Source organism: Poromitra crassiceps (genome assembly GCF_964638095.1).
Source record: "Poromitra crassiceps genome assembly, chromosome: 1".
NCBI classification, from domain to species: Eukaryota; Metazoa; Chordata; class Actinopteri; order Beryciformes; family Melamphaidae; genus Poromitra; species Poromitra crassiceps.
In genome coordinates this window covers 38,629,291-38,642,033 of record NC_139623.1, presented here as the reverse complement: position 1 = coordinate 38,642,033, position 12,743 = coordinate 38,629,291, and the positions used below count along the sequence as shown (strand labels likewise).

The following is a 12,743-nucleotide window of genomic DNA, read 5'->3' as shown; positions in this document are numbered from 1 at the left end:
CACGTGCAGTCGCTCGCCAGCTGCTTTTTCACCTGACAGCGAGGAATTTCACTAGCAGGACGTAGCATGTAGGAGGCGCCTCCGACCGACCAGAGGAGGCGGTAGTGCAGCGACTAGGACTACAACCCCACTGGCTTCCCACCCGCAGACACGGCCAATTGTGTCTGTAGGAACGTCTGACCAAGCCGGAAGTACTGCTGCCGGGAATTGAAACAGGGTCTCTGCGGTGGTGGGGAGTGCTTTGCCCTCTACATTACCCAGACACCCCCAATATGGCATGAGATTTGTGAAATCAATCAATCAATCAATCAATCAATCAATATATATTTATCAAATAATGAGGATGAATAGTTGCTGTTCTCACTTACAACTAAAGCTTTGACAATATATACTGAATTGCACTTCATGCCAATACAGCTGAGTGTGTGTGTGTGAACTCTAAGTCTGTAAAGCCCTTTTCCCACATGCGCTTTGTACCGCAAAATGACCGGAACGTGGTCTAATGCCTGCATGTGAGAAAGGCGCCGTGCCGGTATAAGCGCGACCCCGTCGTCCCCGACATTTCACCAGTTTCGTGCCAGTCACAAGAGCGGTATGCTCTTAAGGGGACGCAAGTGGAAACGGTTCCAGTCATTTTCCGCGACAGCGGTCCTTCAATCATGGGCGAAGTGTAGCCTACACACGTTGCTTAATGTTCCAGTGGGCATAATCTAATCATTCGCGCACATTAAAGCAAACTGGCGAAATGATCTTGTGATAGCCTAATAAGAGCAGTATGTCAGCTTGCTGATTTCCAAGGCAACCACGGACACATCAAACGAAGCCAGTCTGTAAAAAGTGCTTCAACGCGACGCAGGTGAACGGATAAACATCGAACCAGCAACTATTTCTCTCAGACACGGATCCCAACTTCTTCAAAGTGCATCATCTAATCATTCGCGCACATCAAAGCAAACTACTTCCACATTTCGCTTGTGCATTTGCTTTCTATACATACATACAAGCGTTGAGCAGCTTGCAAGCCTTTCTCGCTGTGTCTGTCCGTGGCTGCTGCTCTCGAGCAGAGAGGGGAGGGGGTAAATCGGCTGTGTTTATTACGCTGGCGGCTTGACGCTGCTCTTAAGTCAAACGAGTGTGATTTATTGTGTGACAACTGACAAGCAAACTTATTTCGAGTTTTGCCGACCCCCAAATAAGCTCCCCCCTCCCCCCGCCCCCCCCAACATACAGGAAAATTCGCTGATAGATTCCCACATGCGCGAGCCGAAATGTGAAGGGAAATGTCCGATATTGACTTACAGGTAATTTTCCGGTACGCATGTGGGAAAACGGCTTAAGTGTGTGTGTGTGTGTGTGTGTGTGCGTGTGCCAGCCTGAATGTGTGTATGTGTATGTGTCCTACTCACCCAGGGAAAGGCACCACCACTTCCTCCTGCCAGTCGTCCGTCTCCTCGCTCTCGCTGTCCCCCAGCGCGCTGTCAGAGCTCTCGTTGCGCGGGATCTCCCAGTCGTTGACTGGCGCCGTCTTCCTCTTTTGGTCCCCTTTGTTGTTGTTGTTGCCATCTTGGGGAACGGCGTGTGACACAACGATGCCCTTGTCCTGCTCAGCAGAACAGCCCCTGCAGCAGCAGGTCTCGGCGGAGTCTGTGGACCCACACCTACACCTCCTCTGGACCTCCAACGAAGTCTCCCCCTTCCTGTCCCCCATTCTACAGGACCCTACATCTCCACGACCTGAACTTAGACCCAGACCCAAAATCTGACACGGGGCGGCCTCCGCGACACAGGACCGCGGGACTCCCGAGGGGTCCAGCAGCTCTTTGTGCATTTTGTCCATTGCGCTGGCGTCCTGTCGCTGTTTGGACACGTCATCTATAGTCCTGGTCTCCACAGGGTTCTCCAGGCTGAAATACTCGTCAAACTCGCTGTAGTCCGTACAGTCGGGGCTCCACTGGGGCATCTTACTGGAGACCCGCAGCAGGGCTGGAGCCTCCTTGGTCTGTTTGCTTTGGTCCGCTGATGATGCACTGCTGCCGCTGCTCTTTGAATCTGCTCCTTTCATCTGATGCTGCTGCTGCTGTTGATGCTTTTGCTGTTGAAGGAGCTGTTTGTCCTGGTGTTTCTTGTGCTTTTTGAAATCCTCCTCCACTTTCCTCCTGCGGCTCTCTGTATCCGACTCAGGAGACATCGAGTCTCCGATAAGGAAGGTCACTTTGGTGGCCGGCTCTTCCTCTTCGGTCAGTGTCAGCGTCATGGGCCCTGTTGCCGTGTTTCCAGGCACCCCCGGTATCGGCACTGCGGCAGGCAGGTTCTTATCCGGGGGCTTCTTCTCTAGAGGGATCCCCAAGGTCCTGGGGGCCAGCACCTTGATGGGCTTGGCCCACACCCCTGTCTGTATCCCAGGTTCTGCCTCTGCGTCCTTCCCCTCTGGAGCTGGGGATGAATCTGGCACCAGGGCCGCGGGTATGGATGGCACCGGGAGCTCCAGGTCGCTCTTGGTCTCTGCATCCAGCACAGAGACCTGCTCCCTGGGGGACGCGGAGCCGACACACAGTACCGTCTCTAGTCTGGCTTCAGTGTGCAGCGGGCTACCAGACTCCATGTGCAGCTCCCTGGTTTCAGCCGCCTCCTCAGTCCTGATAACGGGAACCGTGCCTTGGCTCCGACAGTGACCTTCGCTGCTTCCAGTCTGAAGCACGCTGCTCCTGGACCCTTGACTCTCGCTGCTGTCCTCGTCTTCCTCTTCTTCGTCTTCCTCCTTGGGCGTGTCCCCGGCAGCGGGCTCCACCTCCGTGTCCGTGTAGGTGCTGCTCTGGAGGCTGTTGTCCGAGGGGTAGCTGCTGTCCTCGTGCTCAGCCTGCCGGCCGTGACCCCCCTGGGACAGGTAGTCCCCGCCGGGCTTGTGGACGGTGACCAGGACGTAGTCGGACTCCTCCACCTCCCCTCTCGTCAGGGAGGTGGTGATGAGGGAGCCGGGGATGACAATGGCCTCGTCCTCGGCGCTGTCCAGCATGTGGGTCTCCAGCAGCTCCGAGCAGCGGATGAAGTAGGTGAGGACGTACAAGAGCCGCTGGACCAGCTCCTGTCTGCGACCTACCACCACTGTCCTGGACAGACGCACCGGAGAGCCAATAGCACCATACAGGTCACCTAAAAAAGATTGGAAAGTAATATCAGTGAACAGGTTACATGTCTACTTATTTTAATAAGGAATATGTGTTCTTACTTACTTGATTGTTGCTTTTCTTTTAATTATCTGACGAAATATACATATTTATACATATTTTAACACTGCCATGCTTCTCATCTCTTCTTTCCTTGCTTTACTTCAATCCATTTCTTACATTTAACATGATATAATAAATTACATCGATGCACCGCTCCGCAGTTCTCCAGTCCGAACACCGGGTGGCACTGTTTATTCAATTTCCAATTGTTATCCATTGCACTTACAGTGACAAGTGGCAATGCTGACTCTTCAATAAACGTCTGATATTTATAGCATGTCATTACTTATATGCATCTATAAATCAACACACGTATTCACACATTTGGGCTCCATCTATTTTGGCTGAAACGTATCCAGGGATTTCCACTAATCCAACCTGCTCCATTACAAGCAAGCACCTTTCCAACCCCTATCAACTAGCCTACACTTAAATTATAGATTGTTATTAAATTTTCACACTATACACACTCAGTTTAACACTTCAGCTCTCGCTGAACGTAACTGCCTCTTCAGTTTGCTCTTAATTATCCTCCAAGGTAAGAAATACACTATTATCTGTGTGTTCGTGTCATCCATGTGTTCTCATTTCAAACCTTTATTTGAAGCTAAACATGTCTTTATGAGTGGCAGGATAAAAGCTCAGATGACAGTGTCTTAGGGGAGTACCGGTACATCACTGTAGGGAACCTAGGAGGCTCTATTGGACTCTACATTCAGAGGAAATGCTGGTCCTGAGATGAGCAGAGCCTGGCTATGACTATTACACTCACAAACCAATGAGACAGTTGAAAGAGTTAGTGGAGCCGAAGGGCTGAGAGCTTGTCTGAACTGGTCTTAATGTTGTAATCAACAAGAATGTCATGTCAACTTAGGATGCCTGGACTCCAGGTAAAGACCAAAAACAGCTATTGTGTTTTACTCTTAACTACCACAGGTGTTATTCTGTGCTTTGAAAGGACACACAGGTATGTCCCAACTCTGTGTGTGTGTGTGTGTGTGTGTGTGTGTCTCTCACCTAGTTGTGCCCACAGTGGGTTGTAGGGATGCGTCTTGGCCAGCATGTCGACGCTCTCGGAGGAGTGCTTCTCTAGGAAGATCTTGATTGGAGGCTGCCCATTGGGCATGACTGTGGGCACCCAGGCTAGATGATTGGTCAGGATGGCTGTCAATAACGCGGGGAGGAATCTGGAAAATAGGAAGACAGCTTGGTCAGCAGGGAATAGAGTAGAATTGAATCAAATAGAATAAGAAAGTAGAATTACAAAAAATAAAAAATAAAGGCAACTGATTATAACCGATGCGGACTGTACTTTTTTCTGCCTTTCCCTGCAAATCTTGGTTGACCCAAGGTAGATGTTCTCTTACTACAAACACACACTTTGGTCAGGCGCTTTCTTGACACATTCAGTGACACACGCGCGCGCGCGCGCAGCCACACGGATTGTCCTTGCATGACAGATACACACACACACGCATACGCGCGCGCACACACACACACACACGCACACGCGCACACACACACACACACATTCTATTAGTGCGATTCACTTCTCAGACTTGACCACAAGTGTCTACTTCCCTTCCTGTCCCATGACTCACAATGTCATGGTGGTCAGGTCCAAGCGCGTGTCAGAAGGCAGTTGTAATTGTGCGACTCATCGCAACTTTCAAGGGAATAGTGACTTGAGGCCTGTGTGATACAGTAATCCCAAAGGTTGCCAAGGAGACGTAAGGCTTCATTTGAGGGTCAACAAGTACTGTAGCCGTTTGGTTGTCATCATAACTATCATTCATTAATACACACGACAAGATGGGGGAATAGCATGATCCTCCCACGCGCTATGTCTGCCGGTGAAACTCCTCGCTGTCAGGTGAAAAGAAGCGGCTGGGGACTGCACATGTATCGGAGGAAACGTGCTAGTCTACGGCTCTCGCCAGATCGGCAGAGGGGGCGGAGCAACGACCGGGAATTGGCAGTGCGGGAAGTACAATTGGGGAGAAAAGGAGAAAATGGGAGGGGGGGAAAGTGTTCGGAAATCTTGAGACGGTAAGAAAGTTCAAAGCCAATTGATAGTGTTCTGTTACATCACCACACGGCCATCTTGGTAGGAAAATAACAGGTGATTGTCATCAATTAACAGGTGAGTATAATCAAATGACACAAACAGCCAATGAGATGTGTGTATTGTAGCGCCATATTGGTAGGAAAATGCTTGTGACATCATGGGAATACTATGAATAAGGGTGGAGTGGGGGGGGGGGGTCTTCTTGACCAGTTACATCATTTGTGGAAATGGTCATCCTCAAAATACTTTTTTGTTGTTTTGATTATGGCGACATGGTGGTGCCAAGCAAGCAGTCTTCGCTGTGGTGTTTTTGCACTGAAAATCCCAGAGATGACTTTTCACTTTCTAATCAAACCATGTGGTCAGTACTGCGACGTCTTTTGCCTCAGACTTTCTAATGAAGTTCGCATTTCTGTAGGTGGCGCTCTTTCCTTTGTCTGTTCAGCCATGGGGCTATCGCTGCTCACGCAAACTACGTTTTTCCTTACCCAACATCAGGTATTTAGAATAGCAAAGGTAAAAACTTTCATGAACTGGGTATAATGCTGAATTACAGATGAACAAAACAGGGGATTATTACTTTAAGGTGAGCTTGAAGTTGCTGATTTAACACAGTCACTGGAATACTACCGATATCAACTGTTCTGAATAGACCCTTTCACTGTTTGTAAACAGCGATTACATATTATGTGGGCGGAGCCGGACTGGTTGCAGAAAGTTACAACTAGCGGTTCAGCTGTCATAGAAATATGGAAGATCCCGACACCTCCTCCACGTATTTTAAAGCTTTGCCAGCAACAGACAGGTTACCTTACACAAATAAGCTAACTCTTTCAATGGGGTGAGGTTTCTTGACCCGTACTCACTGTCAGGATGGGTCTAGGTCGGAGTCAATGCATCACCAAAGTTGCAGTGCCGCACATCATCATATTCCTATAGTGGGAATGTCCAGCGTCTATACGCATACGGCACAAGACGTCTTTTTCCTGTATTCCGGGGATCTCTCTCGTTTCGGCTTGAGTTCCTCAGAGTTTTGGATAGCGCGTCTAACCCTGTGACGTCCACTCTAAAAGCGTCTCTACTGGGCCTGGGGATGTTCAATAAAGTCCTTGCTACCAATTCATATGTACAATTAGCAGTGGTTTGGCACGGCTTTGTAACGGCAACAATAACCGGTTAGAGACTGGCAGGGATCCTGACATTCACAGTTCTCTATGAGGCAGACAAGTAAATACTGAGTGTGAAACGTACAGAGACTGTGTGTGTGTGTGTGTGTGTTTTTGGGTGGGAGAGACGATAGTGTGTGCGCGTGAGAGAGAATAGTGCGTGTGTGTGCGCGCGTGCGCGTGAGAGAGAATAGTGCGTGTGTGTGCGTGCGCGTGAGAGAGAAGTGTGTGTGTGTGTGTGCGCGTGAGAGAGAGAGAATAGTGTGTGTGTGCACTGTCCAAGCACGCATGTGTGTCTCTGTGTTGAGAAGTCAGGAAGTACAAGGGAACAACAGATGTAGAAAGGCTATGTGTGGAGAACATTTCTCTGTCTGTGTTTATGTCTTCCCTTCACCGCATCGGCATGTACTCGTGTTTGTCTTTCGTTGAGTCTACATGTGGAAATAAAAGCACTATACTATAGTAGTTTCTCTGTCTGTTCTCAGGCCAAGCGTGTTTATTGCAGGGATCCCGCCGTTTCTTCATGTTGTTTTGTTCAGAAATGTTCTTCTAAAGGAGTGAAGTTTCCACAACAGGTGGATTCACTGTGGCCATACTATGTATAGAAATAGGAGAAAACCACAATGTAACATAATAAATGTGTGAAACGAGTGTCAAAATATATTTTGTTATATTCCTGTAAAATTAAAGTGATCATCATCATCATCAACTCTTTATTGACAGACACATAAGGTCCAATAGGAAGACACACAAGCAAAAAACACTACATTTAAAACAAAAATAAATAAAACAATCAGAACACTAGAGTAAGGCACTATACCAGTGTTTCCAAATGCACGATTGGTATTTCACACTACTGAAACTGGGTTGAGTCAGCAGCATGATAATCAAATTATGAGATACATTCAAACGACAAATAAACTTAAACGTCAGATTTCTCAGAAGAGCATGAAAAGTGCACACTCCTACTTCACAAAACAATTGACTGGCACTCGACCATCTGGGTTTTCTAAGTAGAACCCTCATACAATCATTATAAGCAACCTGCAGCTTTTTAATGCTTGTCTGCTTATATTTTACCCACAAGGGGGCAGTATACAGAGGAGTGCAGTAAGCTCTGAACAAGTTTATCTTGACATCATTAGAACAAAAGTAGAACTTCTTCCTCAACATGTTGGCTTGAGCATACAGCATACGCCTCTGCCTGTATAGGTCATCATCATCACTCAGTTGGTCAGTAATGATGTGACCCAAATACTTTGTTCTATCACACACTGTTAGAATCCATTTGTAAAAATGCCATGCTATTCCATGACTTCCTCATAGAACTGATCAAATTCACATATATATCCCAGAAATAGCAGCGGGGGGGGCGCTGGTGAGAGCGCAGACAAGCTACTCAACTGGTTCTTGGATGCCTGCTCCATCAGCAGGGAGAGCTCCCTCATGAAGTGACCGCAGAGCTGGTTCTTCTCCGGGGCTCCAGACATCATCGTCAGCCAGACGGGCTCGGCCACCCGGGGCATGGTGTAGAGGTCACAGATGGTCGTCCTGGAGCGCGAGCGAGGGGGGGAGCAGGGGATGAGAGAGGGGACAGAGGGCAGCGAGAGAGAGAGAAAGAGAGAAAACAGATAGAGAACAGGCATGTTATTGTCTCTTGGGGTGAACAAAAGGGATCTCAGTTCACAGAGGTTCACTGTCTGCACTACTGCCCTGGGAGACCCTGGTTGTGTGTGTGTGTGTCAGACAGACAGACATACTCAAGCATGCACACACACACACACACACACACACACACACGCAAACCCATCTCCCTCTGTACAGTGTCTGCGTGTTTTGCGTGACGATGCATGTGCGCGTACGTCTCTATGTCTATCTGTGTGCGCGTGTCTCAGCTGAAGCGTGTGCCCATTGAGGAGGAGTGGAGTTTCCATGGAGCATGGTGGGGTGTGATGGGGGCGAGCTTGTCTCGGCGGCGGGCCAGGCTTTGACACGGAGGCGGGGGGGCCGGAGGCTTCTCTGCAGCCTGAGGAATGTGGAGAGAATTGAGTTTTTTTTTTTTTTTTAATCGGTGGTGTAATATGTACTGTGTGCTGAGTGAGGAAAACAAGAGCGGCCTGCTACTGCAGCTGCTGCTGAGTCTCGGGTCAGCTACTGCTGGGGATGCACCGTTTGTCGGGGCGGGGGAGGGGGGGGGGATGTAAATTTTCATTGGAGAGAAAAGATGTTTCTGACCGTTCAATGGATTATTTCTATTAGCTTATTAGCTTATGTAGTAAAAGCTGTGTTCATATTACAATTGAAGAAAAAAAACGCTAACACAATAACCTAGCTAGGAGTAGGAGTAATGCTCAATGATTAAGTTAATATCTATCATCCAAGGCCACCTCTCGCTGACAAACTTTGACAGGACCTAGTGATAAGGTTTAGCTCCTGCTCTGCACTGTTTCTCAAGCTTGCTCTCGTGTTTAAATGACAAGGCAGGATGGAAACGGCAGCAGGTCTGAGGTTGTAAACAAGGTTAATCCTGCACGCAGCTCCGAAGCCGAATGAGTTAAAAGCGACCCCGGTGAGTTGATGTGCTTTTCCACAAAGGAACACAAGAACGCTTGTTAGCTTTGCTGCAGGTAGATAAGGAGAAGTAGCAAGTATGGTTGTGAAAAGAAGAACTCATTGGCAGTGTATCGCAATGCAGCTGTTGCAAAAAAAAAGCTATTTTATCGCCAAGTGGTTGTTCCTCTGAAATACAAACCCATTAGCATGAAGAAGTGACAGTTGACAGTTAGCGCACCATGCTACTAAGCAGGCTGGATTCCATAGCAGGATTTTGCAATGCAAGCCAGAATGAAGTTAATGTCACTCGTCACTCAATACACCCCAAACCATGTCCCTGGCTCGCTTTGCATCTCGTTGATTGAGCGACGAGCCGTCAGTTGGCTGTAGCATCAGATGACCAAATAGTGCTTTATTCCATTCCTGTGTTATAAATGGGTGGAGTTGTCCCTGGCCCTTGTAAACCCCCTTGACCCCACGGTGTCTGGTATACAGTATATTAGTCTGCGAAAAGCTCCCAGTAGGCAGACGTCTCAGGCCTAGCCAGGTCACAGGATGAGGGGGATCTAGTCTCACCCTCTGGGTACCAGGTCACAGGAGGAGGGGATCTAGTCTCACCCTCTGGGTACCAGGTCACAGGAGGAGGGGGATCTAGACTCACCCTCTGGGTAGCAGGTCACAGGAGGGGGATCTAGTCTCACCCTCTGGGTACCAGGTCACAGGATGAGGGGGATCTAGTCTCACCCTCTGGGTACCAGGTCACAGGAGGAGGGGATCTAGTTTCACCCTCTGGGTACCAGGATACAGGAGGAGGGGATCTAGTCTCACCCTCTGGGTAGCAGGTCACAGGAGGAGGGGATCTAGTCTCACCCTCTGGGTACCAGGTCACAGGAGGAGGGGATCTAGTCTCACCCTCTGGGTACCAGGTCACAGGAGGAGGGGGATCTAGTCTCACCCTCTGGGTACCAGGTCACAGGAGGAGGGGATCTAGTCTCACCCTCTGGGTACCAGGTCACAGGAGGAGGGGATCTAGTCTCACCCTCTGGGTACCAGGTCACAGGATGAGGGGGATCTAGTCTGACCCTCTCGATACCAGGTCACAGGAGGAGGGGGATCTAGTCTCACCCTCTGGGTACCAGGATACAGGATGAGGGGGATCTTGTCTCACCCTCTGGGTACCAGGTCACAGGATGAGGGGGATCTAGTCTCACCCTCTGGGTACCAGGTCACAGGATGAGGGGGATCTAGTCTCACCCTCTGGGTACCAGGTCACAGGAGGAGGGGATCTAGTCTCACCCTCTGGGTACCAGGTCACAGGATGAGGGGGATCTAGTCTCACCCTCTGGGTACCAGGTCACAGGATGAGGGGGATCTAGTCTCACCCTCTGGGTACCAGGTCTAGTCTCACCCTCTGGGTACCAGGTCACAGGATGAGGGGGATCTAGTCTCACCCTCTGGGTACCAGGTCTAGTCTCACCCTCTGGGTACCAGGTCACAGGATGAGGGGGATCTAGTCTCACCCTCTGGGTACCAGGTCTAGTCTCACCCTCTGGGTACCAGGTCACAGGATGAGGGGGATCTAGTCTCACCCTCTGGGTACCAGGTCACAGGATGAGGGGGATCTAGTTTCACCATCTGGGTAGCAGGTCACAGGAGGAGGGGATCTAGACTCACCCTCTGGGTAGCAGGCAGCTGTTCAGGTTAACTTTAAAGGAGAACTTACCTCCAAAACACTTTTTTTCAGCTTTTAACCAATATATATGACTTTGGGGGTGATGTGTGAAGAATTCTGGTCAGAATTTCCACATTTGACACCAAACTGTTGCCATTTTACCATTTGTATCATTTTTCAGCAGCATACCTGGCATAAGCGCCCTCTAAGGGTGTAACACTGCTTTTTTTTCTTTTCTCAAATGAATGGGATATTTGACACGTCGTGACGTCACGGTGACCCAAAGACTATGGGATTTCAAGATAATTACTCCCCTACCCCCCCTGTACCCTTTCGGCTCCTCAGAACTCCAAGCCTATTCTTATTGAAGTTTGCTCTTAAAATACTGAACCAAACGTCGTCAAAGTTGGCACATGTCTTAATTATAGTTAGTTTCCCGCTGAATGTGTCATTACTTTATTGATATCTTACCTGGATAAGCTCAAATGATGATGTTTATATTATCAGTCCGAGTTGCAAGCACTGTCTCCAGCCCATGCAGGCGAGAGTCGTACTGTTACATGGACGAGCCCCAAGCTCCGCGGGCGCGCGCAGCAGGCCAGCAGCAGCTGGGCTCTCTGTGCTCTGAGAGCAGCAGAGAGAGCAGTCTGATATTTCCACAAACAAATATGGTCGCAGTTTAGCGCACATGTAAAATATAACGCTATACTACGACGTGACAACGTGACAAAGCTTCTCTAAACACATCGGCTACTATCATATTTCCCTGCATCCCTCCTACTGAGATTATATCGGTAATGATTTTGGACAGACTGAATGCGCGGAGGAGGAGGAGAGATCTGCAGCTCTGCCCTGAGTAGCCCTGAGAGACACTCGCCTCGCTCCGACTACTGTGCCCGTCTGTGAAAAGCGTCCTGTCCAGTCGCACCTTCGCAAACAGATGCGGGATTCCCTCAATCCTGTACCCAATCTCAGACTGTATTCTCTAAATCGCACACCAGTCTGTTTGTTTGTTGCTCCGTGAGGTTACGAGCGCCCCATGCATGCAGCAGGCTGTTTCGCCAGCCTGGGTCTGGCAGGAGGGACGAGGCGCAGCCTGCCCTGCACTGCGCTGAGAGGAAAACCTTTGCACAACTTTTAACAAGAATCACGAAAAGCCCCCAAACTAAAATTAAAAAAGGATTTCATTGCGCGGTTTATCTCTAGTTAGACGAGGGAATTACGTGGAGAAATCTCGCATTGTGTTACCCCAGAGCGAGAGGTTTGTCCTCACTGTGTGCTGTGTGCTGCGAGCAGCGAGGCTCTTAACGTAAGTTTAGACAAGCCACGCACACACACATGGGACAAAATGGGACAAAAATAATTAAATTTCTAGTTCGCCACTGAATGGCCAAATTGATATAACTATCAACCATTTCAGGATTTTCTGTTTCCATACAGGCCACCAGCGTTGGCTAGTTGTTGATAATTATAAAGATATTGCCCCTCTCAAATAAATTATTTTTGAGGCAGTAGGCAAACTGTAATGGCGTCGATTTCCGAAAAAAAATCTTGACTTAACACAGCCAAAGAGTCTAGTATAGACAAGAGTATATGTCATTTCTTGGTTTTTTCCATAGGTATTTTCAAATCACTGTTCTAATACATATCTAGGGGGTAAGTCCTCCTTTAAGGAGCATGGCTGTGACGTGAAGTGAGGGTGGGGCGTCAGGCTGAGGAGCCAGTTTTAAATATCCCTGCTATGGAAGGCACTTAGTCATACATGTCTGACCTACAGGCTTTTGGCAAAGTTGGTTAAAAAATGTGTGTGTGTATGTGTGGGGGGCGGGTACAGTGTCTCAGTGGTTAGCAATGTCGCCTCACAGCAAGAAGGTCGTGGGTTTGAATCTCCCCTGAAACACATTAGAATGAAGCTGGTCTGGTCTTTATAGTCCATGATGATAACACATAAGGGTTAGGGCTGCACAGTTATCTATTAATTAATACATTTTATATTTATATAGCGCCAAGAGTGATCTAAAGGTCGCTTTACAAATAGAGCAGGTAGAGACCAGGCT

General features: G+C 48.7%; 1 protein-coding gene across 1 annotated transcript in view; it reads right to left on the bottom strand.

Annotated features, from left to right (window-relative positions):
- fnip1 (folliculin interacting protein 1) overlaps positions 1-12,743 on the bottom strand; it is a 114,226-nt gene that overhangs the window by 12,304 nt on the left and 89,179 nt on the right. Inside the window, exons 12-14 of the mRNA XM_083643286.1 lie at positions 7,866-8,012; positions 4,245-4,414; positions 1,407-3,150 (exon numbers count right to left, since the gene is read on the bottom strand). Coding sequence (XP_083499412.1) covers positions 1,407-3,150; positions 4,245-4,414; positions 7,866-8,012 — 2,061 coding nt within the window. The remainder of the gene's footprint in view (positions 1-1,406; positions 3,151-4,244; positions 4,415-7,865; positions 8,013-12,743) is intronic.